The 26,458-nt window shown below is 40.1% G+C and overlaps 1 protein-coding gene across 2 annotated transcripts in view; it reads right to left on the bottom strand.

The window, feature by feature from the left end:
* Window positions 1–2,653: 2,653 nt before the first annotated feature.
* PLPP7 (phospholipid phosphatase 7 (inactive)) overlaps window positions 2,654–26,458 on the bottom strand; it is a 40,941-nt gene continuing 17,136 nt past the window's right edge. The window contains exons 2-3 of one of the 2 annotated variants that reach the window (XR_006355025.1): window positions 10,527–12,029; window positions 2,654–3,094 (exon numbers count right to left, since the gene is read on the bottom strand). Coding sequence is in view for 1 of the 2 variants with exons in the window: in XM_043988920.1 (XP_043844855.1) it covers window positions 11,665–12,029 (365 nt within the window). In the remaining variant the exon portion in view is untranslated. Of the gene's footprint in view, window positions 3,095–9,241; window positions 12,030–26,458 lie in introns of those variants that run through there. The other variant, XM_043988920.1, reaches the window with a different exon arrangement.

A 26,458-nucleotide genomic window follows, 5' to 3' on the forward strand; every position in this document is an offset into this window, starting at 1 on the left:
ACCTCTAGATGTAGAGCTGGAAGAGATTCTAGAGGTTAATGTGGCCAACAGCACCCCCCCTCCCATTTAATAGAATCTATCTTACCTGGATTTTAGTGAAGCTCTTCTTCTTCTTCTTTTTTTTTTTGCAGGCAATGGGGGTTAAGTGACTTGCCCAGGGTCACACAGCTAGTAAGTGTCAAGTGTCTGAGGCCGGATTTGAACTCAGGTACTCCTGACTCCAGGGCCAGTGCTTTAACCACTGCGCCATCTAGCTGCCCCCGTGAAGCTCTTGATAAAGTATTTCACACAATTCTTGTGGACAAGATGGAGAGATACAGATTCAATAATAAAAATGCAATCAGACTCAAAGGGTCATTGTTGATGGCTCAATGTCAGTGTGACAGGAGGTTTCCAGTGAAAATACCCCAGGGATCAGTCCTTAGCTTTGTGCTCTATGATACTTTTATCAATGACTTGAAATAGGACACAGGTAGTATATTAATCATATCTGCAGATGACACTAAGCTTGGAGTGATTAATAACACATTGGCTTACAGAGTCAGGACCAAACACATGTTGAGAGGTTAGAGCATTGGGCTAAGTCTAATAAGGTAAAATTCAATAGGTATCAATGCAAAGTCTTGTATTTGGGGACCAAAAAGATCAATTTTACAAGTAATAGTAATTGTTGTTTTTTTGTTTTGTTTTGTTTTTAGTGAGGCTATTGGGGTTAAGTGACTTGCCCAGGGTCACACAGTTAGTAAGTGTTAAGTGTCTGAGGCTGGATTTGAACTCAGGTACTCCTGACTCCAGGGCCAGTGCTCTATCTACTACACCATCTAGCTGCTGCGATAGTAATTGTTTTGAAAAGGATCTGAGGGTTTTAATGTACTATAAAGCTCAATTTGAGTCCAAAGTGTGATGTGGTAGCCAAAAAACTTAATGCCAGTTTAGGCTGTATTAAGAGGGGCAGAGCTTCTAGAAAATAGAGGAATGATAGTCCCACTGTACTCTGCCCTCCTTCAACCTCCTTCAGAGTATTCCGTTCAGTTCTATTCACTATGGATTAAGAAGGATATTAACAGGGGCAGCTAGGTGGTGCAGTGGATAAAGCACTGGCCCTGGAGTCAGGAGGACCTGACCTCAGACACTTAACACTTACTAGCTATGTGACCCTGGGCAAGTCACTTAACCCCAATTGCCTCAATTAAAAAAAAAGGTATTAACAAACTGGAGAGTGTCTAGAGAAGGGCAACCAGGAGGCTGAAAGTCCCTGAGTCCAAGACATATAAGGATCAAATGAAGGAATGAGGCATGTGCACTCTGGAGAAAAGAAGACTCAGAGAGTCTGTTTTCAAATATTTAAGAGCTATGATATGGAGGAAGGATTAGATTTAATCTGACTGACCCCAGAGGACCAGAACAAGGAGAGAAGGAAGGAGGGAGGGAGAGAGAGAGAGACAGAGAGAGAGGAAGAGAGAGAGAAAAAGAAGAAGAAGAAAGAGGAGGAGGAGGAGGAGAGGAAAGGAAGATAGAAGGGGGAGGGAAGAGAAAAGGGGAAAGGGGGAGGGGGAGAGAAAAGAAGAAGGAGGGAGAGGAACAGAAGAGAGAAGAAAGAGAGAGGGGAAGAGAGAGAGAGAAAGTTGGAGGGGGTAGAGAGAGAAAAAAAGGAAGGGAGGGAGAAAGAGAGAAAAAACAAGTACAAGCAAACAAGATAGTCACTCCCCTCAAGGAGCTTTCATTCTTTTTTTTAATCATAAAAGTATTTTATTATTTTCCAGTTACATGTAAAGATTGTTTTGAACATTTGTTTTCATAGGATTTTTAGTTCCAAATTTTTCTCCTACCCTTCCTTCCCTCACCACCCCCCCAAGACGGAAAGCAATCTAATATAGGTTATATATGTACAATCACATTAAACATATTTCTACATTAGTCATATTGTGAATGAAGAATCAGATCACAAGGAAAAAAACCTCAAAAAAAGAAAAAAAAATTAACAACCAAAAAGTAGAAACAGTACGGCTCAATCTGCATTCCAAATCCACAGTTCTTTTTTCTGGATGTGGAGAACATTTTCTGTCATGAGTTCTTTGAAATTGTTTTGGATCGTTGCACTGCTGAGCCTAGCCAAGTCTATCACAGTTGATCATGACACAATGTTGCTGTTACTGCTGTACAATGTTCTCCTGGTTCTGCTCATCTCACTCAGCATCAGTTTATTTAAGTCCTTAGAGGTTTCTCTGAAATTCTCAAGGAGCTTACATTCTTTTTTTTTCCCCCCGGGGCAATGGGGGTTAAGTGACTTGCCCAAGGTCACACAGCTAGTAAGTGTCAAGTGTCTGAGGCCAGATTTGCACTCAGGAACTCCTGAATCCAGGGCTGGTGCTTTATCCACTTCGCCACCTAGCCACCCCAAGGAGCTTACATTCTAATGAAAGAAGACAACACAGAAAGAGGAGTTCTGAAGCTGGGGGGAAGGGTACTGACAGTGGAGTGAGGTGGCTGGTGAGGAGGCAGAGAAGTTCAGAGAGTGAGTTGAAACCTGGCTGAAGCCCCTCAAAAAGTAGGTGGGCCAGGGGGCAGGCTAGGTAGGCACCGGTAATAGAGCGCCGGCCCCTGGGAGTTCAGGAGGACCTGAGTTCAAATCCGGCCTCAGACACTTGACACATACTATCTGTGTGACCTTGGGAAAGTCACTTAACCCCAATTGCCTCACCAAAAAAAAAAAAAAAAAGTGGTGGCCAGGTGAGGAAGACAACAGTCTGGAGAGTGGGCTTAAGGTAGAGGTTTCTCCAGAGTAGAAAGGAAGGTGGTTGGTGATGATGCCGAGAGTCAGAGAGAAAACAATGAGTGAAGGTTGGAAAGAGGCAAATTGAGGCTTAGGAAAAATTGTCTAACTAGATCTGTTCAAAGTGGAATGATCTGCCTCTTCTTCCTTGGAGGTCTTCAAGCAGAGGCTGGATGATTTGTTGTCAGTACATTATAGTGACACCCATTTGGTGTATGGGGTAGACTAGCTGTCTGCTGAGATCCCTTCTAACTCTCAAATTCTGAGGCTCTGTGATTCTGTCCCAGGGAGGTTATAAATGATCTTTTCAGGGTCCTAAAACTGGTAAACAACAGAAGTAGAATTAGAACCCAGGTCACTCCAAAACTAGTGTCCTATCTACTATTCCATGCTGCTTCTAAACAGAAATCACAAGGTCATGGATTTAGAGATAAAAGGAATTTTAGAAGTCATATACACACAGAGATTTGCACATGCCCATACAATCTATACTAAAATAAATATACAGACAAAAACATACATAGATATGCACACTGACATACCTGGGATCATATGTGGTACTAGATTTAGAAGTGAAAGATGCCTTTGAGGTAATTTAACCTTTCACTTAACAGATAAGGAAAATGAAGCCCAAGGAGGTTAAGTGACTTACCCAAGGTCACACAGGTGGCCAGCAAAAGAGGCAGGAAGTTAGGCATCCTTCTGTAGGATGGGATCTCTATTCTATTTTGGGGTAAGAAGGAGAATGGTCTGGAAACCCAGGACCATTTAGTGAAAAGGGTGCCAGTGGAATGAGAGAAGTTCTTTGACGAAAAGTGAAAGCAGTTGGGAGGGGTTAACCTAAGGAATGAATGGCTGGTTTAGTAAATCTTTACCTCTGTGAAGGATTATTATGAGGACTCTGGCCAAAATCAAAAGGGGCAGGGGAAATTAGGGACCTTGCTGATCAGAGGGATTAAATTTTTTTTTTTTTTTTTTTTTTTGCGGGGCAATGGGGGTTAAGTGACTTGCCCAGGGTCACACAGCTAGTAAGTGTCAAGTGTTTGAGGCCGGATTTGAACTCAGGTACTTCTGAATCCAGGGCCGGTGCTTTATCCACTGTGCCACCTAGCCGCCCCCTAGAGGGATTAAATTTGTGAGAATCCCCTTAGAGCTGGACTCCATAAGCCCAGCTAATGATAGACCTAAATTGAAGCAAAAGAGTTTTCAATTACACACACACACACACACACACACACACACACACCCCAAACCAGAAACCAAACTTATTTAGCAGCAGCATGGCATACATTTGGAAGAGCTTGGACCAGAAGCAACCCCTAGCTCTGGCATGGTCACTGTTGCAACTTTGTGGTAGCATTAACTCAGTTTCCTCTTCTGTAAAACAAGGTTAAATTAGATGACAGACAAGGTCTTCTGCAGTACTGGCATTCTGTGATTCTCTAATTGGGAAAGGCTTTGTGCAGAAGTGAATTTTGAGTGGGGTATGGAAGGAAGGATGAGCCATGAATTAGTAATAATCCCTAACACCTACACAGCTCTTTATACTTTTTCAAAATCCCTTCATATGATTATCCAATTAAATCCTTACAGTACCCCTGCAAGGGACATACAATGAATATTATCATCATCATCTCCGTTTTCCAGATGAGAAAACTGATACTCAGATAGATTAAAAGCAAGTGAGATGCAGAACTTGGCCTAGGAAGCATGCCTACAAGGATCTACTCTAGGGATATTTCCATTATGTACTGTACTTATTTCATATCATGCTGGAGTGATGTAAAGGTAGGAGGGTGCTGCATGGGGTGGAAAGAGCCATGTGTCGGTTTGTTTAACTGGAATGGAGAAATGAATGGGGGAGGAGGTTCATTATTCCCTCTCTGCTCAAAAAAAGAAAAAAAAAGGAGTTGTCTAACTCTTACATCTTTGTCATCTTGGGCATCAGTTTCAACTATGAAATAAGGGGCTGGACTTAATTGGGGATTGGATAGTCAGTTAAGAAGCATTTATTAAGGGGCAGCTAGGTGGTGCAGTGGATAGAGTACTGGCCCTGGATTCAGGAGGACCTGAGTTCAAATCTGACCTCAGACACTTAACACTTACTAGCTGTATGACCCTGGGCAAGTCACTTAACCCCAATTGCCTCACCAAAAAAAAAAAAAAGAAGAAGAAGAAGCATTTATTAAGCATCAACTCTGCTGTGTTAAGCACTAGAGATACAAAGAAAGGCAAAAGACAGTGCTTGCTCTCAAGGCATTCACAATCTAACGATGGAGACAACATGCAAATAACCATGGAGAAACAAGATATATACAGGATAAACTGGAGAGAATCAAGAGAGGGAAGACACTAGCAATAATGGAGATTGGGAAAAGCTTTTTGTGGAAGGGGGGATTTATTCAGGAAGTTAGGAGAAAGATGAGATGGAAAATAATCCCGGGCATGGGAGATAGTTGTTGAAAATTCCTGGAGTCAGGAGTGTTTTGTTCAAGGAGCAGTGAATTGAAGAGTATGCGGAGGGCAGTGAGGTATGAGAAATCTGGAGAGGTAGGAGAGGAATGACTTATGGAGGGCTTAGAACACCAAATAAAACATTTTTTTTAATCTTATTTTTGCAGGGCAATGAGGGTTAAGTGACTTGCCCAGGGTCACACAGCTAGTTAAGTGTCAAGTGTCTGAGGCTGGATTTGAACTCAGATTCTCCTGAATCCAAGGCCAATGCTTTATCCACTGCACCACCTAGCTGCCCCCAAATAAAACATTTTATGTTTGTTCCTGGAGGTTATCAGGGGCCAGTGGAGTTTGTTGAATAAGAGGATGGCATGGTCACACCTGGGCTTTAGAAAGATCAGTTTGATAGCTGAGTGGATTGGAGAGGGGAGAGACTCCAGGCAGAGAGACCAAACAGAAGGCTATTGCAATGGTCCAGGTGTGACTGATCCTCTGCCAAGGTTCACACGGCTAGTAAGTGATGGGGGTCTGGACCTAGGTGGTGGCAATTTTAGAAGAGAAAAGGGGGCATATAGGAGAGATGTAATAGATGTAGAATTGATAGGATGTGGAAACCGATTGGAAAGGGGGGTGGTAGTGGTGAGAGAGAGTGAGTTGAGGATGACATTGAAGTTATGAGCCTGGATGACTGGGAAGATGGTGGTGTCCTCCATAGTAGTAGGAAAAGTAGGAAAAAGGGAGGGCTTGGTGGGGAAAAGACAATGAGTTCAGTTTTAAACATGTTGAGTTTAAGATGTCTACAGGACATCTAGTCTGAGATAGCCAATGGGAATTTGGAGTTGAAGACTAGAGAGAGGTCAGGAAAAAGGTTAAAGCTAGGTAAAGAGATCTAGGAATCAGCATGGATGTTAAGAATTTAATCCATGGGAGCTGATAAGATCACCAAAAGGAATAGAGAGCCAAGAGAAGAGGTCCCAACACAGAGCCTTCGGTGACATACACAGTTAGTGGATTAAGTAAATGGATGAAGTGGATATAAACTGGACAATGATCCAACAAAGGAGATTGATGAATGGTCAGACAGGTAGGGGGAGAATCAGGTGAGAAGAATGTCATAAAAACCTAGAGGGAAGAGAATATTAAGAAGAGAGTGATTGACCGTGTCAAAGGCTGAAGAGAGGTCAAGAAGGATGATGTTTGAGAAAATGCAATTAATTAGATTAGATTTGGCAATTATGAAATTGTTGGTAGCTTTGGAGAGTCTGATGGAGCCTGTGTATCCCTTCCCAGAATAATGTTTTTAAATAATTGAAAGAAATATTAAATTTCTTTTTTAAAATTTAGTATTTTATTTTTCCCCAATTAGGCGTAAAAACAATTTTTTAACATTCATTTTTTAAAACATTGAGTTCCAGGTGCAGCTAAGTGGCGCAGTGGATAAAGCACTGGCCCTGGATTCAGGAGGACCTGAGTTCAATTCCAGCCTCAGACACTTGACACTAGCTGTGTGACCCTGGGCAAGTTACTTAACCTTCATTGCCCCCCCCAAAAAAAAAATTGCTAGGCTGGATGATGTCTGAAGTCCCTTCCGTCTCTGATATTTTTTTATTCTAAGGTCCCTTCCAACTTTGACAATCCACTTTCTATATTCTAAAGCCACTCCCAGTCTAGCTTTCTGAGCCCTCTGTTCTAACATACTACATTCTAAAATCTCTTCAAGCTCTGACATTCTGTGTTCTGATTTCTCTGACAGTCTGTGATGCATGTGAACATTTTGACTGCCAGAGTGATCAAATGCTGTATCGGGAGACCAAGAAAGACTGTGGAGTCTCTATCCCTTGCACATATTTTAAAATAGGACTCCCAGCCATCAGCTTTGGCTCATTTAGGCCAGTGCCTAAATGACGTGCAACACCAGAACTACCTGTGAGAATCATGGTGTTAGGCACTCCCCAGCCTAGAAGCAAGGGCCCTAAGTCATCTCAGGAAGCCTCTACCAGACGACTGATCCTTTGCCAAGGTTCAGGGTCTGAAGATTAGAGTTTTTTGATACTGGGATGGAATCCTCTGGTGACTCATGACCTCTTGCTCCTCAAGTTAACCAATGCATGAATTTTCCCCTTTATGCAGTACATGAGGGGTGAGGCCCATAGCTATGTTTTCTTTACTTCTGAGAGGAGTTGAAGGGCTCAGTTATAGGGTTGGATCTGCCACTAACTTTCTGTGTGACTTTGGGCAAGTGATTTACCCTGTGTGCCTTGGTTTCCCCATCTGTAAAATGAGGGGACTGGACTTGATGGTCACTAAAGTCCCTTTTACCTTTAAAATACTATAACTATGATGTTCTCTTCCCATGAAACAGTCCAATCCTACCCAACTTCCTATCAGTTGGACCTGATCACAGAGATAAGTGTGTATCTGTGAACAGACACACACAAGTACACCCCTCTTCCACAGCTGTAGCCAAGCCCATTTCTGCCGCACTCCCTCCTTTCTGGGCTTTTTCCAGGAATAGTGGCATGGCTTTTCTAGAAGACCCGTCAATCTTGCCTCCCTCTTGTTTGCCCATCCCCTATCACAGCTCAACACCACCCAACTTTCCACCCTGTCTTTTCCCAAAGGAGGTTTAAAAGCTTAAACATCTGTGGGGTTCACTCCAAAGGAGGTGAAGATGAATTTTCCTTTGATGCAGTCATGAACCAAGCCCTTCCAATCCCCTCCACCCTGCCCCGCCCACTTGTCACAATCTCATTGGATCTGCTGTAGCGTTAGTGTGTTTTAGAAGGGTTGTAAGTGATTTTGAGTCACAGAATGTCAAGACTGAAAGGGACCTCAGACCACCGAATGTTAGAACTGTATGGATCTTCAGAATATAGACTGTTAGAATTTAAAAGAACCTTAGAAAAGTCGCAAGATGTCAAAGCTGGAAGGACCTTAAACATGAGATCATAGATCTAGAGCCAGAAGGGATCCTGACAGATCATATAATCCAATCTCCTCATTTTACAGATGAGGAAACTGAGGCCCAGAGAGAGCAACTGACATAGAATGTCTGAGCTGAAAGGGAGCCTGGAAAACACAATATCAGAGCTGAAAGTGACCTTAAAACATAGTTTGTTGGAGCTGGAAGGGACCCTGGAGATTGTTCAGTTCAATCATTCCTATTGACAACAGAGTCCTAGACTTATCCAAGGTCACACAGCTTGTTAAGGACACAGTGGGGATAAGAGCCCTGGCTGGTATCCACTGCTGTGAACAATGCCATTATTTAGGAATTATTGGGTCTTTTAAATATGTTTTATAAGTCAGGGGATTCAAATTCCTGAAGGCTGCCACCTGTCCTGGAGTGTCCACAAGTCCTCTGTTCTGTCCAGGCTACCTCCTTCCCAGGGTCCTCCAAGAAGTCTCTGAGCAAGAGAGATTGGAGGTTTGGGACAAAGGACCAGAATACAAATTATCTTGTTCTTATCTGCAGGCTCCAACCTGCAGCAGGTAGTCTGAGATGTACCATCAGCATGCACCAGCCCAAACAGGAAACCTGAAATTTAGATTTGTATGCAAGGAACAGATTTCTTGTTGCAGCCAGATGGAAGGGGTGGGAAGGGGAAGAAGCCTGGCCATAGATCTCTTCAGTCTGGGGCACTTTAAATGGAAACATCTCATAGCATATGTAAAATGTATTTCTATTGCTTCCAAAGGATCCAGTTTTTTTCTTTCTTTCTTTCTTTCTTTCTTTCTTTCTTTCTTTCTTTCTTTCTTTCTTTCTTTCTTTCTTTCGTGAGGCAATTGGGGTTTAGTGACTTGCCCAGAATTACACAGCTATAGTAAGTGTTAAGTGTCTGAGGCCGGATTTGAACTCAGATACTCCTGAATCCAGGGCCAGTGCTCTATCCACTGCACCATCTAGCTGCCCCTCAAAGGATCCAGGATTTTTTTTTGTTTTTTGTTTTTTTAGTGAGGCAATTGGAGTTAAGTGACTTGCCCAGGGTCATACAGCTAGTGAGTGTTAAGTGTCTGAGGCCGGATTTGAACCCTGGTACTCCTGACTCCAGGGCCGGTGCTCTATCCACTGTGCCATCTAACTGCCCCAAGGATCCAGTTTTAAAGATTGATAAGGGGGTGGAGGGAAGAGAGGGGATTTCCCATGCTAGTGGCAGTGACTGATCTGAGGCTTACAAGCAACTTGAGACCAAAGTATCCCTGATCAATTGATTTCTCTCAGTGTTTGATTTATTGACCTGGGTCCCAGGGTCTCAGGCCAGCATCCAGCAGGGATTTCATTGCTGTTCTATTTACAGGAACATCATCAAACTTAGAAGTGACACAAGACAGATGACCAGCATAGGGAGGGGTCTGAAAACCCTGTCAAATGAGGAAATGTTGAAGGAGAAGGGGAAGCAGGCTTTCTATTTTCAGATGTCTGACAGGCAGTTGAGTGGAAGAATGATTAAACGTCTTTATTCTGTGTAGCTTCAGAAGGCATCACTAGGACCAGTGGGTGGAAATTATAAGGAGGCAAATTTCAGATCAACCCAAGGAAGGACTTTTTAATAGCTAAAAACCATTCAATCATAGAATTGGTTGCTTTGTGAGGTAAGGGTTGCCCTGTAACTGGAAGTGTTAAAGTGGAGACTAGAATGACCACTTGTCTAGGATGCTGTAGAGAGGTGCAGGTGCAGGGATATAGAAGCCAGCTCTAACTGGCTTGTGAGATAACATTTTTAAAATTTCAGTGTGAGCAGCAACACCTCAGAAATAATCTATACAAATTGTGGATTGATTTATTGTTTTATTGTTTTTCTAGGATTAAGAAAGTGCAGATTAAATTTTAAAATGTTTGCATCCTGCCTCCCCAAGCCCAATTATTAAACATTTACCAGCACACTCCTATATTGCTCTACAGCAGGAATGCAGTAGAAGGGTCAGGGACTGAAGTCATTCCCTTATTGGAGGCTAATAATAATAATAATAACAACTGGTATTGATATAGTACTTCGATCCATGATCTCAATTGAGTGTCACAACACTCCTGGGTAGGAGGCTCTAAAATAAAGTTTCCACAATTATAGGGGACAAATTGATTAAATGAGTTCCCTTTTAGGCTCTCTCTATGATGGTTCCCTCCTTTTATCAATCCAGGGAGTCAGGGGTAGGGCAGGCAAAAAAAAGTCTAGCTTGGAGTGGGTGGATCATGGGTAATGCCACATACCCAATAGGCCACAAGAAGAAGTGAGGTTTTTTGGGAACATTCATGGCCCAATTCTTTTGATGGAACCAACCTAATGAAGCCACTACCTACCATTGGGTTGGGGTGAGTTCCAGCACAGGACACTAACTGCATGGGAGTTAGTGAAACTGAGAAGTGAAAATACTATGAGGTCTACTGCATTTTGCAAGTCATCTTCTGGTAAGCACATTCCCTATGCCTGACAAAGGCGGGTTTGAAAATGGTCTGCTTAAAGAAGGCAGAAGACTCTAGTAACTCCCCTGAATCCTCTGGGTTTTCCAGCCCCTACTCTGAAAGCAATTTATGTTTCTTCTCCATATAGTCACTGTGTTTTAACAAGGTGGCAACAAAAGTGATGAGTCATGGAAAGTGATTCTTCCACTAGGGGAAAAAAAAAAACCACCCCAAATGGCTCATTTGCATATTGTATATATTGTCACAGGAATAACAGAACTATACAAGTTTGACTTGGAAAAGACCTATTAGGTCACACAGAGTCCGGCCCCTGGGGGCCAAAGCAGCGCTGGATGCTACTGGATACTAGCCAGTGCTTTGTCTAGTCTAACTTTCTGAATACAGCAGGGTGGGCTAGCGCTGGCCTTCCCAAATGCCAGGATCCAGGAGTGCCCTGGGAAAAGCCAGCTGGTAACAAGACTTGCAGAAAAGAGCTTCTCCTCTCCAGCTGGCTCACCAAATGCCTGAGCACCGTTGCTGGCTTGAGTATCCATCTATGGTGAGTGCTGACAAGCCCACACATCAAAAGTAGATGATTGGGTGTTTCTTGGAGGAATGGGGCCTGGTATTTACAGGCACCTGCCCAAAAAACTTGACAACAGTAACAACAAAAGGTGAATACCAGAAACCACCCACTTTTCCCAGCTTGTCTTTTACTCTGACATTTCGATAGCAGGAGTTAAGTAATATTGATTCTGAAATGCTGAAACTCCATTGGGTTTGAGATGACAAGGGAAAGCCAAAGTAACTCTAGGTGTTTGGGAGAAAGATGGGGAAATTGGGGTTTTTCAAGAACTCCTGCCCCCGTGTTGTGGCTGGGATAACCTGTGGAAACTGGCCACCAAACACGATGGGGAAATAAAATGGGGGTCTAATAACATTCAAGAGGGAATGGCTCCAACTTCCTTACATTGAAGGGTTGTTTTCTATTCTTCATTTCCCCTCTCTTGAAAAGATCAACCTACAACAGTGTTGTTCACCAGATGGATATCAACATCTGGCAGGTGTTGGAGGACATCCAGACCAGCTCCACCAGTTTGAATTGGAAGTAGCCAATAACGAAGCCAGAGACCACATCGGTGATGTGATGCCGCCCAATCATAACCCTTGACAAGCCCACACAGAAGGCCCAGAGCACCAAAAGGATCCGCAAGGGGACAGCCAGCACAAGGTGGTTGAGAAAGAACTTGGAAATCATGGCGGCTCGACTGGCATGGCCAGCTGGGAAGGCATAGATGTCCATGGTGAGGTAGTCTAGGAGGCCTGGGCTCATGTCATAAGGGCCTCGTCGTTTGATGAGCTTCTGAACTCCAGCCACAGTCATGATGTCCAAGAGCAGGGCTGCATGGGAGAAGGAAGGGTATCATTAGAGATGTAGAGAGCTGCTATTGCTTAGCTCAGCCAAATAGGGCATTGTGCTAAGGAAGCCAAGCTAGTGAATTGGATCCCCATATTGGACCAGTTAGCTCTACACTGTTCTCTACCCTTTAACTCTAAGACATCCATGAAGGAGACAGAGGTTCTAGTTCCTATTCTACCTCTAATATACAATGTAACCATGGGTAAGTCACTCTACTCTCTGAACCTTATTGGGGGGATGGAGGAAACAAGCATTTATTAAGTACTTACTATGTGTCAGGCACTGTGCTAAGCACTTGATAGATACTATCTCATTTGATCCTCATGGCAACCCCATAAGGTAGGTACTATTATTATCTCCATTTTACAGATGAGGAAACTGAGGCAAATTGTGGTTACATGACTTGCCCAGGGTCACACAGTTAATAGTGTCTGTGGCTAGATTTGAATTTAAGTCTTTTCTCCAGCTGTCCTCCATGCCCGGAACGCTCTCACTCCTCATCTCTGTCCACTGGCTTTCTTCAAGTCCCAACTAAAATCCCATCTCCTGCAGGAAGCTTTTCCCAAACCCTCTTAATTCCAGTTCCTTTCCTTTTAAAATTATTTCTAATTTTTCCTGTGTATCGCTTGTTTGTACCTATTTGCTTGCTTGCTTGTGAACTCTTTGAAGGCAGAGACAATCTTTTGCCTTTTTTTTTTTTTTTCATATTCCTGCTGCTTAGCATAGTGTCTGGCACATCACAGGTCCTTATTCAATGTTTATTGACTAACTCCAGACCCAGGAGTCTATCCACTGATCATAGCATCAGAGACCTAGAGTTGGAAAGAATCTCTGCAGCTGTCTAATCCATCCCTCTCATTTTATAGATATGGACTTTAGGGTCATGGGATCATAAAGATGGCAGATTAGTTACATTTCCTAACCCTTTCAACACTCATATTACAGATGAGGAAACTGTGGCTCAAGGAGATGAAGTGATTTTCCCACAGTCACACAGTTGGTCTGTGTATGAGGTGAGATGTGAACCCAGATCCTAGCTCTTTCAATTGCAAACTGCCTCAGTTCCCCTTTTTGTAATGCGGAGGGAGGGTGGACTAGATAAAATTAATTCCATTTCTAAATCCTACAACCCAATGATCTCTAGATCTAACATGTTCTGAGGTCCCTTCCAACTCTAAAATTCCATGTTTTAAGGTCCTGTCCAGTTCCAGTGCTCCTTGAATCTAAGCCATTCGTTAGAAGAGGGAGGCAAGGGAGGAAATATGGTTCAGGGTAAACCCATAGCTGCTGCTAGAAAAGCAACTAAAAGAATATGCCCTTATGTTGTTAGGCAGCATGGTGTACTTTTTAGAGTGTTTGACCTGGAGTTAGAAAGACCTAGCTTTGATTCTATCTCTTACACTTCTTAACTGTGTGATTATGGACAAATCACATCGACTCTCTGAGCCTCAGTTTCCTCATATGTAGCATGAAGATAATAATAGCTGGAGGACTTACCTCAGAGGGCTATGAAAATCAAAAGAGATTACGGACATAAAACATGCTATCAAAAAAAGTCACTTGGTATTCTCAGTAGAGTGTAATCTTCTTGAGGGCAGAGACTAGTTTTTGTCTATGTATCCTAATTGAATGGAACTGAGTTGGGAGCACCATTTACAGACAGGAAAATGGCTCCTTGTTTGTGCACTTGGGCAAATCCCTAGAATAAGGGGGCACAGAGTCAGGAAGGAAGGGGAAATGGGGTGGATTGAGAGGGAGTAAGGGCACCAGGTGAATCTGCTGAAATTCTGTGTCTCAGGAACTTCCCACCCCTCAGCCTGAAGCAGCAAGCTGGGCCACAACACCAACCAACCCATCTGTAAGCAACGGCAGAGGCCAAAAGGCACTCACTCTGGTTTTTCAAACTTGACTGGAAAACTTTCCGTCGACATTCCTAATATTCCTGCCTAGAAATAATTTCTAATGGAGCCTTCTTCTAGTTTCCCTCAGTTTTCCCTAGCAGACCAAGCAGTGGGTTCAGCACTTGACTGTTGGCTTGTGGTTTGAAGCCCCTCAAGTTTCTTGCTCTCTTCTTGCTAATTAGTCAGTTCCTTTCAGCGCCTCCCCCAGAGCGGGCAGGGTGTGGCCACCCAGGAAATGAGGCCATTAGAAGACTGACTGCCCAACTAGGGAGTGTCTGTCAAGAGGTCTGAATTTTTGATGGAGGCTGGAAGACAACCAAGAATGCTTGCCAGGATTGAGAGAAGAGGTGGGAGAATCCTCCCTCTACAGACGGCTTTCGATTCCCCTAGCAACTCATAGCCAGGGGCTGTGAGCAGATCCACACAACACAAAACACCACGTAGGAGGCCTGTGGCTAGCCTTGCCTGTTCAGGCAGGAATCACTAGGTTCTAAGCAAGTCAAGATTCCACAGGGCTAGTGTGCTTGGGAATGGGAGTTAGAGCATGTAGGGAAAGTTAGGAGCAGAGAAAGGCTTTCCACCAAAGCAGGGCGGAGTGGGGGCAGGGCTAGAATGAGTTGAAACATTAGATCTTGTGGGTAGTCTGGGGACAGTGTCTAGAAGGCGGCTGCAGCTCTATGCAGGGACCTGGGGGAGGAGGTGCTGGTAAGGCTACGAACAGTAGCATATCTTCCAAATGACTAGTTTAGAGTCTCCCAAACTATTGCCAACCACTCCTCCCCCCCCCCCTCCCCCAGCTGTTGCCTCCTCCCTCTCTGCTTCTGCAGGAAGTTTTCCATGGGGGCAAGCAGTATGACTGATTCTTGGCCTGTCAGCAACAGAGGCAAATGCTGCTGTCACTCAAGGCTCACTGAATCCACCTCAGATGACTCTACCCTCTCCTAAATCCACAAATCTATTTAGATTTAGGTGAGGAGTAAAGGTTACCCTCCAGTGTCTGTCTGAGAGGCATCACTGTGTTGTGTAGACTGATGGGGAAGCATGGTGGTGAGTGTACTGGAGGAGGGGTGTAGAAATCGAATAATCGTTTTATTTGTTTGTTTGTTTGTTTATTTTTGGTGAGGCATTTGGAGTTGTGACTTGGCCAGGGTCACATAGCTAGTAAGTGTTAAGTGTCTAGAGCCGAATTTGAACTCAGGTCTTCCTGAATCCAGGGCCGGTGTTCTATCCACTGAGCCACCGAGCTGCCCCCAGGAAGATGAGTCTTCTTAACTCCAGGCCCAGCATTTCTATCCACTGTGTCACCTAGCTGCCCTAATATATAATTTACATACATATATTATTAATTGAACCCATGATAATGGAAGGAGAGGGAAGTGAAGAAGGAAATTTTATATAATATATATATATATACATAAACATGTATATATGTATATACAGAGAAAAATGGAGATATGGATATATATCTATGTGTGTGTATGTATACATACATACAGAGACATGGAGGCATGGAGATATGGAAATATGGAGACAGAGAGAGAGAGAGAAGGATAATTTGGAATTTCCAAGGTTCTTTAAAAATAAGAATGCTTCTCATTGCTAGCAAAGTCCAGGTATGGCCCAGAGGTAGGGGGATGGATGTGAAGACTTCTCACTTTCTCTTCTAGATGTATTCCTCTTCAAGACTGGTTTTACATTGGCTATAGTATGCTGGTTAATAAAGGCTGGTATCTCTGAGCAAGCAGGGCTTTCACTGATAGGAAGAGCTGCCTGAAAGTTTTGGTTGTTTGCAAAACAGAAAAATTCCCTCTAGTTGCAATAGATTTCTCAGGGGACTTGAGAATAGATTGCCTGGCCTGGGTGAGTTCAATTCAAGAAACATTTACTAAATGCCTTCTATATGCCAAACATATTGGAACTAAGTGTAGGGGGAGACATGAAGATGAAGAATAGCACAGTCCTGCCCTCAAAGAACTTACAATCAAATCAGGGGAATATAATATACCCAAATAAGTATGATACAAAGCAAAATGCAAAACAAAAGAGGGAAGTTCAGGAGTAGACATGGGCAAGCAGGTCAATATTGGAGTTACCATGTTAAATTTAAAATAGATATTTTTTTAAACCCACCAAGTTGTATATAGTAGATTCGTGTTCTCACTGGTAGTTCTCTTCCTCTCTTCTTTATATATGGAAATGTTCCTATTTATTGATGCTTGTCAAGTTCATAATAATAAAAAGGAAAAATGAAACAACAACAAAGGAGAATGGGATAGGAACAAAGGAAGGCATCTAATTGCTCTGGAAAATTTTTAGGAGGAAGATTGCAGGTCCCCAGCCTGAACTGTTCCTAAGATCCAGGAAAATACTCCAAGATAGCAGCTGAAGGCCCAAGAGGACAAAAGTTCAGCTTAGACCTTTTCTCCAGAAGTACACAGACCCCAGGCCCTGAACTCAAGAAGTAAGGGTAGAAGAATGAAGCAAACAAATAAAGAACTCTACCAGAAAGAGCTATTATAGTGACAGAGACACTCAGGACACAAACCCCCTAAAAGAGAATAACTTCAAAATGTCTACAAGCAAGGACTCAAAGAATAATACAGCTTGAACACAAGTCCAACCATAATTCCTGGAAGAGAAGAAGCAAGAGTTTTTTTTTTAAAAAAAGAAAAAAAAAGAACTAAAGGGGCAGCTAGGTGGCACAGTGGATAAAGCACTGGCCCTGGATTCAGGAGGACCTGAGTTCAAATCCAGCTTCAGACACTTGACACTTACTAGCTGTGTGACCCTGGGCAAGTCACTTAACCCTCATTGCCCTGCCTAAAAACAAACAAACAAGAAATGCAAAGGGACAAAAGCTTACTGACAATGTAGAAGCCTCAGGCCCAAATATTTTCTTCAAGAAATGAGTAAGAAAGTGCTGGATATACTTCTGATAAAGGCCTCATCTCTAAAATATATAGGGAACTAAATCAAATTTATAAGAATCCAAGTCATTCCCCAACTGAGAAATGGTCAAAGGATATGAACAGGCAGTTTTCTGATGAAGAAACTAAAGCTATCTATTCCCATATGAAAAAATGCTCTAAATCTCTAATGATTAGAGAGATGCAAATTAAAACAACTCTGAGGTACCACCTGACACCTATCAGATTGGCTAAAATGACAAAAAAGGAAGATAATAAATGTTGGAGAAGCTGTGGGAAAATTGGAACACTAATTCATTGTTGGTGGAGCTGTGAACTGATCCAACCATTCTGGAGAGCAATTTGGAATTATGCCCAAAGGGCGATAAAGCTGTACATAACCTTTGACCCAGCAATTCCACTTTTAGGTCTTTTTCCCAAAGAAATCATGGAAAGGGGAAAGGGACCCACATGTACAAAAATATTTATAGCTGCTCTTTATGTGGTAGCAAGGAATTGGAAGTTGAGGGGGTGCCCATCAATTGGGGAATGGCTGGACAAGTTGTGGTATATGAATACAATGGAATACTATTGTGCTGTAAGAAACGATGAACAGGAGGAGTTCAGAGAAACCTGGAGGGTCTTACATGAGCTGATGATGAGTGAGATGAGCAGAACCAGAAGAACATTGTACACAGTATCATCAACATTGAGTGTTGACCTACTGTGATGGACTATATTCTTCTCACCAATGCAATGGTACAGAAGAGTTCCAGGGAACTCATGATAGAAGAGGATCTCCAAATCCAAGAAAAAAAAAAAAAAAAGAACTGTGGAGTATAGATGCTGATTGAACCATACTATTTCTTTTGTTTTGGGTGCTGTTGTTTTTTTTTTCTATTTTGAGGTTTTGCATTACTGCCCTGATTTTTTCTCTTATAACAGGATTAATGCGGAAATAGGATTAATGTTATTATGGATATATATGTGTGTGTGTATAGATATATAGATATGTATATGTATATAGATATATAGATATAACCTATATCAGATTACCTGCTGTCTAGGGGAGGGGGGAGGGAGGGGAGGGAGGGAGGGAGAAAAATCTGAAATTGTAAAGCTAGTATAAACAAAAGTTGAGAACTATCTTTACATGTAATGGAAAAAATAAAATACCTTATATGTTAAAAAAAAAAAGAAAGAAAGTGCTGGATATGGTGACCACCGAACAATACTACTCACAAAGAGTGAAATAGACTATAATGTAATAGACAAGAAATGAAGGACTGGTTGCCTCTGTGGAAGTCACTTTAGAATCAACAGGGAACACTCAGACCATTGACTAATTAGAAGAAAGCTCAAATTGATATCAAATTAGAAATATAAGGACAAGAAGATATTGAGGACAGTTATATTAGATCCAACATGACCTTTTCAAACAAGCTGTTGATGACCTAAAAGGAAAATAAATATGGTCATTACTTCCAATTATCATCATTTTGTTTTTTACCTCTAAAAACATTTCTGAGAATGAGGTGTATACAGAATTCTTTAAAAAGTTTTTAGTGTTCTTTTTTAAATTGACAGTCATTTATTTTCTTTCCACCTCCCCTCCCCTACTACTGGTAATTTTAAAAAGTGAACAAAAATTGAAGTGTTCATTGCTTTTTATTTTTGACACCATAATCACTTCCCAATAAATCTGATGGTAGCTGGTAATACAGTGGATAGAGGACTGGACCTGGAGCCAGGAAGAACTGAGGTCACACTGCCTCAGACACTGTGTGACCTTAGGTAAGTTATTTAACCTATGTTTACCTCAGTTTCTTCAACTGTAAAAAGGGAATACTAGCAGTACCTAACTTGAAGGGTTGTTGTGAGGATCAAATGAGATATTTGGTGTTTTTTGCTTTTAAAATTTTCAAATTTATTGACTTAATATAATTAACCATACAACATTTTACATAAAAAAAACTTAATAGGCAATGTATCCTTGCTGTAATCTCATTTTACATAATCTGGAAATGAGTTTACAATAAGTTTTTAAAATGTAACTTTTATTTTACTTTTTTTTTTCGTTCAACTAAGCATTTATTTTTTCTCCTCCCTTTCCCCACCCCACCATATGGTTTGGGGAGTTGTAGGGAGAGACAAAATCTTGTAACAAATACACATAATCAGGGCAGCTTGGTAGCACAATGGATAGAGCACCGGCCCTGAATTCAGGAGGACCTGAGTTCAAATCCGGCCTCAGACACTTAACACTTACTAGCTGTGTGACCCTGGGCAAGTCACTTAACTCCAATTGCCTCACCAAAAAAACAACAACAAATACACATAATCACTGGACATGTCCAAAAATGTATGTCTTATGTGCTTTCTCTCCCATATATATATATATATATATATATATATATATATATATATATATATATATATATATATACACACATATATACATGAGTATGTGTGCGCGTTTTTAAATATAAAAAAAAATAAGTCTCTCTATTCCACCCCATCGAAACACCACATCAAAATATCATGCATAGTAAAGCAAAATAAATTCCCACATTGGTCATGTCCAAATATAAGTCTTTATTCTATACCAGAGTCTATAGCCTCCAAATGAGATATTTGTAAAAGGGTTTTAGCACAGTGCCTGGTACATAGTAGGCACTATATAAATGCTTATTCCCTTCCCCTCTTCCCTTCTCATCTCCGCTGCCCCTCCCCCCCTTCCTCCAAACCTTCCCTTATAACGAAGAACAGTGAAGCAAAAACAATTGACAAGCAAGCCAAATCCTGCATTCATGGTCCACCCTTCTACTGAGAAGAAAGAAATGAATTTTGTCAAAGATTCTCCAGGATAAAAATATATTACTCTGAGTTCTGCTGTCTTTTGTTGTTATTTTCATTTATATTATTGTGCCTAATGGATGTATGGTTTTGCTTTGTTCACTCAGTGTCAATTCACATAGGTCATGAGATCATGGGATTATAGATTTAGAGCTAGAAGGGACCTTAAAGGTTATCTTGTCCACCTTCTCTCATCTTTCAGATAAGGAAAATGAGACCCAGAATGTTTCATAGCCATATTTCCTTGTGCCACGGTATTCTATGATTAACATATCACAATTAGTCCAGTCAATATCTAATCACCGGGCACCCATTCTGCATCCCATTTTTTACTACAACAAAACATGGTGTTATCAATATTTTGGTATATTTGGGACCTATCATTGATGTCCTTAGGGTACATGCTATAGTAGGACTACTAAATCAATACTTTGGAGACTTGTTGCACGTAATTAAAAATTCTTTTTCAGATCCTTTGAATAAAACCACATCTGCATTAGTGTGTCTGCCTTACCACAGCTTCTCCAACATAGTCTGTTTCCATATTTTATGATCTTTTCCAGTTTGATGGATGTGAGGTGGGTGATACTTTGGAGTTGTTTTAACTTGCAATTTTATAGTGATTTGGAGGATTTTTTTTCCAAAGTTGATTTCTTATTTTGAAAATCTCTTTTGGGGATGACTTAATAGTCTTATATATGCATCAACTCTCCATATATCTTGTATAACAGATTTTTACCAGAGATGTTTGCTGCTAAGATTACTTTCCCATTTGGCAGACTCTCTTCTTATGCTAATTGTATTGATTTTGTTTCTGTAAAACCTTTTACATTTAATATAATAAAAATGGTCAATTTTATATTTTGTAATCTCCTCTAGTTTTTGTTTATGAGCCTTACCTCTAACCATAGTTGTGAAAGGTACTTCCTTTTGTTAAACTCTGTTTTTGAAAAGAATATAACTTTTACATATGGATCACTTGGATAAGTGTATTATGTTTTATTAGTAGTACTGTTATAGTATATGGTATCAAAATCTAATCTTAATTTATGCTAAACTGCTTTTCAATTTTTCTAGCAGTTTCTTATTAAGTAAGAAGTCCTCCTAATTATTTTTTTTTTGAGGGAGTTATTGAACAGTATACTAGTATGTTCATCTGCTTTTATACCTTGGCTTGTATGGTCTGTTCCATTGATCTACCTTTTTTTTTTTTTTTTTGGCCAGTAAAACCTTTTTCAAATGAAGATCTGCTTTCTCTTCCACTTAACTTTTCACCAACCCACATTGAGAAAGCAAGAAATGCAAATCCCCTATTACAAACATGTATAGTCAAGTAACAAATTCCCACATTGGCAATATTCAAAAAAAGTATGTCTCATTCTGCATTCTGAGTCCATCACCTCTCTGTCATGAGATTGGTAGCATGTTTCATCATGAATCTTCTGGAACTGTGGTTGAATACCAAATAGTTTTGATGATTAATGTTTTATAATATAATTTGAGTTCTGGTAATACTAGGATCCCTCATTTCTCCTTTTTCCATTATCATTTTCATCATGGTATAGCCCTAAACTATATAAACTAATTTAGAGAGTAATGTAATTTTTAAAATATTCACTTAGCTTTAACATGAACAATGAGTATCCCTCCAATTATTTGTCTTCCTTTATTCCTGTAAAGTATTTCATAGTTGTATTTATATAATTCTTGAGAGTATCTTATAAGGTTAACTCCCAGATATTTTGCAGTTAATTTGAATAGATTTTCTCTATCATTTCCTTCTAATTTTTATCCGTACTGCACAAAAAAACCCTGATGATTTCTATGTACTTATTTGTGTCACATTACATTATTGAAGCTTTTCATTGTCTTAATTAGTTTCTTAGCTGATTCTCTGGGGTTTTCTAAATAAACAAGCATACTCTTTGCCAAAAGGAATAATTGTGTCTCTTCCTTGATGATGTTTATAACTTTACTTTCTTAGTCTTCTGTTTAGCTACCATTGCTAGCATTTCTAGTGCTATATCAAATAAGAGTGAAGAGAGGGGACAATCTAATTGGAGAAATTCTAATGTTTTCTCCCTCAAAAATAGTGTTATTTTCTAGTTTTAGGAATATATTGTTGTTCATATTAAATAAAGACTTTTCTAGGTCTCTGTTAGTTTTGCATTTTTTTTAACAGAAATGAATGGTCATTAGGTTGCTTTTTAAAAAAAATTAAAAGAGAACCATTTGTGATACCTTCCACAGATGAAGCCAAGGGGAGAATGCTTAATCAAATAAGGGATAAAAACAATAATAAATGATAAAATAGATAACTTCAGTTACATGAAATTGAAGACCTGAACAATATCAGCTCAATTAGAGTAAGTAGAAAAACAGTCAATTGGGTAAAAAAATCTTCATATCAATTATATCTAATAAGAGACTGATATCCAAAATATATGGAGAACTAACACACACACACACACACACATATATGTATACAAACATATATACACATATATATTCATAAGACCAAAAAGCATTCCCCAGTGGACAAATGATCAAAGGATATGAACATCTCTCAAGAGAAAAATAGGAAGTTATTAAGAACCATATGAAGGATCATTCCAAATCATGAATAATAAGAGAAATACAAATGAAATCAACTCTGATGTCTAATTTTACACTAAACAAATTGACAGAGATGCTAAAACATGGGAATAGTCAATATTGGAAGGGCTGTGAAAAGACAGGTGCAGCAACACACTGGGGTTTTTTGTTTGTTTGTTTGTTTGCAGCAATACACCGTTGCTGAGCTGTGAATTGGTCTAACCTTTCTGGAAAGCAATTTGGAATTGGCCTTAGAATGTATTTAAAATAGTTATAACTATTGACTTAGAGATTCCATTGTATATACCCCAAGGAGATCACAGAAAAAAGAAAGTGATATTATCTATATCTATATCCATATATTCACTTATTTTTAAAATTCAGTTTCTTTTTTAAAAATAAAAATCCATCTTCTCTTCCTCTGATCTCCCTGCCCCCATGCCCCTACTAAGAAAGCAAGAAAGACAAAAACTCTATTACAAACAAGCATGGTCTAGCAAAACAAATTTCTGCATGACCAAGTCCAAAAAAATTATGTCTTAGTCTGTACTCTGAGTCCATCACTTCTCTATCAGCAGGTGGGTAACATATTTCATCCTAAGTTTTCTGGAATTGTAGTTGTTTATTGTGTTGATCAGAGTTTCTAAGTCTTTCAAAGTTGCAATATTTTTGTTTTAGTATAAATTGTTAACAGCTAGGTGGTGCAGTGGATAAAGCACCGGCCCTGGATTCAGGAGGACCTGAGTTCAAATACGGCCTCAGACACTTAACACTTACTAGCTGTATGACCCTGGGCAAGTCACTTAACCCCAATTGCCTTACCAATAATAATAATAATAATAACTTATGATAGTATAAATTGTTCTTCTGGTTTTACTCACTTCACTCTGCATCTGTTAATATAATCTTCCCAGGTTTCTCTGAAACTATCCCAATGATCATTTCTTATAGTATAATAGTATTTCATCACATTTATAAACCACAATTTGTTAAGCCCTTCCCCAATTGATGGGCAACCCTTCGATTCCCAGTTCTTTGCTACCATAAAAAGCTGCTATAGGGGCACCTATGTGGCACAGTGGATAAAGCACTGGTCCTGGATTCAGGTAGGACCTGAGTTCAAATCCGACCTCAGACACTTGACACTTACTAGCTGTGTGACCTTGGGCAAGTCACTTAACCTTCATTGCCCCGCAAAAAAAAAAGAAGCTGGTATAAATATCTTTGTACAAATGAGTTCTTTTGCTATTTCTTTGATGGGGGGCGGGGATGGTATCTACCTCATAGTGCTATCACTGGGTCAAAGGTATTCACAGTTTAGTAGTTTTGGGTGTATCATTCCAAATCATTTCCCAAATGGGAGGACCAGTTCATAGCTTCACCTACATCATACTAATGTGTTAGTTTTCTTATAGTTCCTCTAGCATTTGGCATTTTCCCTTTTTTGTCAACTTTAACAATCTGATGGATATGAGGTGGAATGGACCATAATATTTATAGTTTTTTTTTAATAGTAGCAAAGAAGTGCAAACAAAGTAGATATCAGTCAGTTGGGAATGGATAAACAAATTGTGATGTGATTGTAATGGAGTATTACTATGCTGTGAGAAATTATGAACATGAAGAATACAGGAAAGCATGGCAAGATATGTGAACTGCTGCAAAGTGAAGCAAAACCAGGATAACAATTTATATAATTATTTACAATAATGTAAATGGAAAAAATCAAACCACAAACCTCAATGTTCTAGAATTATAATGACCAAGTTTGGACCTAAAGAAAAAAAATAAGAGAATACATTTCCCTCCCCATTTATCAGAAGTGGGATCTATGGGTGAGGAATACAACATATAATATTGTACTTGGTTGATATTTTGGTTAGTTTTGCTGAACTACTTTTTCTTTCTCCTTTTTATTCCTTGTTATAATGCAAGGCCTTGGGAAGGGTAGGGAAAGGTATATACTGGGAAATGATAGGTTTAAAAACAAAATGTTATATATTATTATTTTGGTTCTGTTTATTTCATACTTATATCAGTTCATACAAATTTGTCCATATTTCTCTGAATTCCTTGTAATCATTTCTTTTTCAATTTAAACAAGTGTTATTGATTTCTTTTTTAATATATCACCAACATTTCCCCCAGACTCGCTCCTGTTCTCCTTCTCAAAGAGCCATTTTATAACAAATAGCATTTTTAGACAAAAGAAAAAGAAAAAAATCATAAAAACTGATCAATTCACTGAAAAAATCTGAAAATACATGCAACATACCATACTCACAGACTCTCATTTTGCCAACAAGTAAGGGGTGTCTTATAATCTCTTCTTAAGAGCCATGCTTATTCTTTGTAATTTTGCAGCATTTACTTATTTATTTTTTACAGGCTGTTTTTCCTTATACTGTGTTGTAGTCACTATGTATATTATTTTCTTGGCTCTGCTAACTTCATTCTACATTAATTCTCGTAGATCTTTCCATTCTTTTCTATATTCATCACATTTGTTATTCCCTACAGCAAAGTAACATTCCATTCCATTCAAATATCATAGTGTGTTTTGCCATTCTCTAATCTATGGGCATCTACTTTGTTTCCTTTTTTTTTCTATCACAAAAAGTATGCTATAAATATTTTAGTGTATACAGAAGTAAACAACATTTCTTACTGCCTACTACTAATTCCATCACAGCCAAGTTCTGATTAGTACAGTTAAGGAATACCCTTAAGTGGTTACATTATTCATTTCCATTTCATTGGAACCAATCACTAAATTTTACATACTTATAGCTTCAAATAGTGTTCATTTGTTTTTTGGTGGGTTTTTTGTTTTGTTTTGTTTTTTTGTGGGGCAATGAGGGTTAAATGACTTGCCCAGGGTCACACAGCTAGTAAGTGTCACGTGTCTGAGGCTGGATTTGAACTCAGGTCTTCCTGAATCCTGGGTCAGTGTTTTATCCACTGTACTACCCAGCTGCCCCAAATAGTATTCATTTGAATCCGTGCAACCACTTCAAATACCATAGTATTTTCAGCCATTCCCTAATGGCAAGCACTTTTTTTGAAACCTAAATTTTAACAAGGCATTTGACAAAGTTTCCCACGTCATTCTTTTTTGGTGAGGCAATTGGGGTTAAGTGACTTGCCTAGGGTCACACAGCTAGTAATTGTTAAGTGTCTGAGGCCAGATTTGAACTCAGGTCCTCCTGAATCCAGGGCCGGTGCTCTCTCCACTGCGCCACCTAGCTGCCCTAAAACCCTTCTTCTACAAGAAGCCTTTCCTGGTCTTCTTAATCTCAATGCCTTCATTCTAAGGTGATCTCCAATTTATCCTGGGTAGATCTTGTTTGCACATAGTTGTTTGTACATTGTCTCCCTCATTCAACTATGAGCTCTTTGAGAAGAGGAACTGCCTTTTGCTTTTTCTCTTATTCCCAGGGCTTAGAACAGTGCCTAATATGCAGTGCATAGAGCACCAGCCCTGGAGTCAGGAGTACCTGAGTTCAAATCCGAACTCAGACACTTAACTAGCTGTGTGACCCTGGGCAAGTCACTTAACCCCAATTGCCTCACTAAAAAAACCAACCAACCAACCAAACAAAACTAAAAAAAAAAGAACAGTGCCTAATACGTACTAGACACAATACATAATTATTGAGTGCCTGATTTAATATTTGAGCTTCATAACCACTCTGAGGTAGATGCTGGGTGACCCAGAGGATAGAGTACTGGACTTGAAGACAGGAACACTTGAGTTCAAATATGGCTCCAGACCCTTCCAAGCTGTGTGATTCTGAACAAGTCACTTAACCTGTCTGCCTTGGTTTCCTCCACTGTAAAATGAGGATAATAATAGCACTGGTATCGCACGATTGTTATGAGGATCAAATGAGATATTTGTAAAGCACTTAGAACAGGTCCTGGCTCATAATGGCTACTTAATAAATGCTTGTTCCTTCACTTTTCACCCTTCAATTATGACCATCTTACAAATGAGGGCACCGAGGCTCAGTGACTTGTCCATGGTTACACAGCTAAATATGCATTAGATTTAGGAATTAAACATAGACTTTCCTGAGTCCAGGTCCAATACTCTATCCACAATAACAGGAGACCTTTAAATTCCATGTGATTGTTGATATTTGTTGGCCT

This window comes from Dromiciops gliroides, chromosome 2 (assembly GCF_019393635.1).
Source record: "Dromiciops gliroides isolate mDroGli1 chromosome 2, mDroGli1.pri, whole genome shotgun sequence".
Classification (NCBI taxonomy): domain Eukaryota; kingdom Metazoa; phylum Chordata; class Mammalia; order Microbiotheria; family Microbiotheriidae; genus Dromiciops; species Dromiciops gliroides.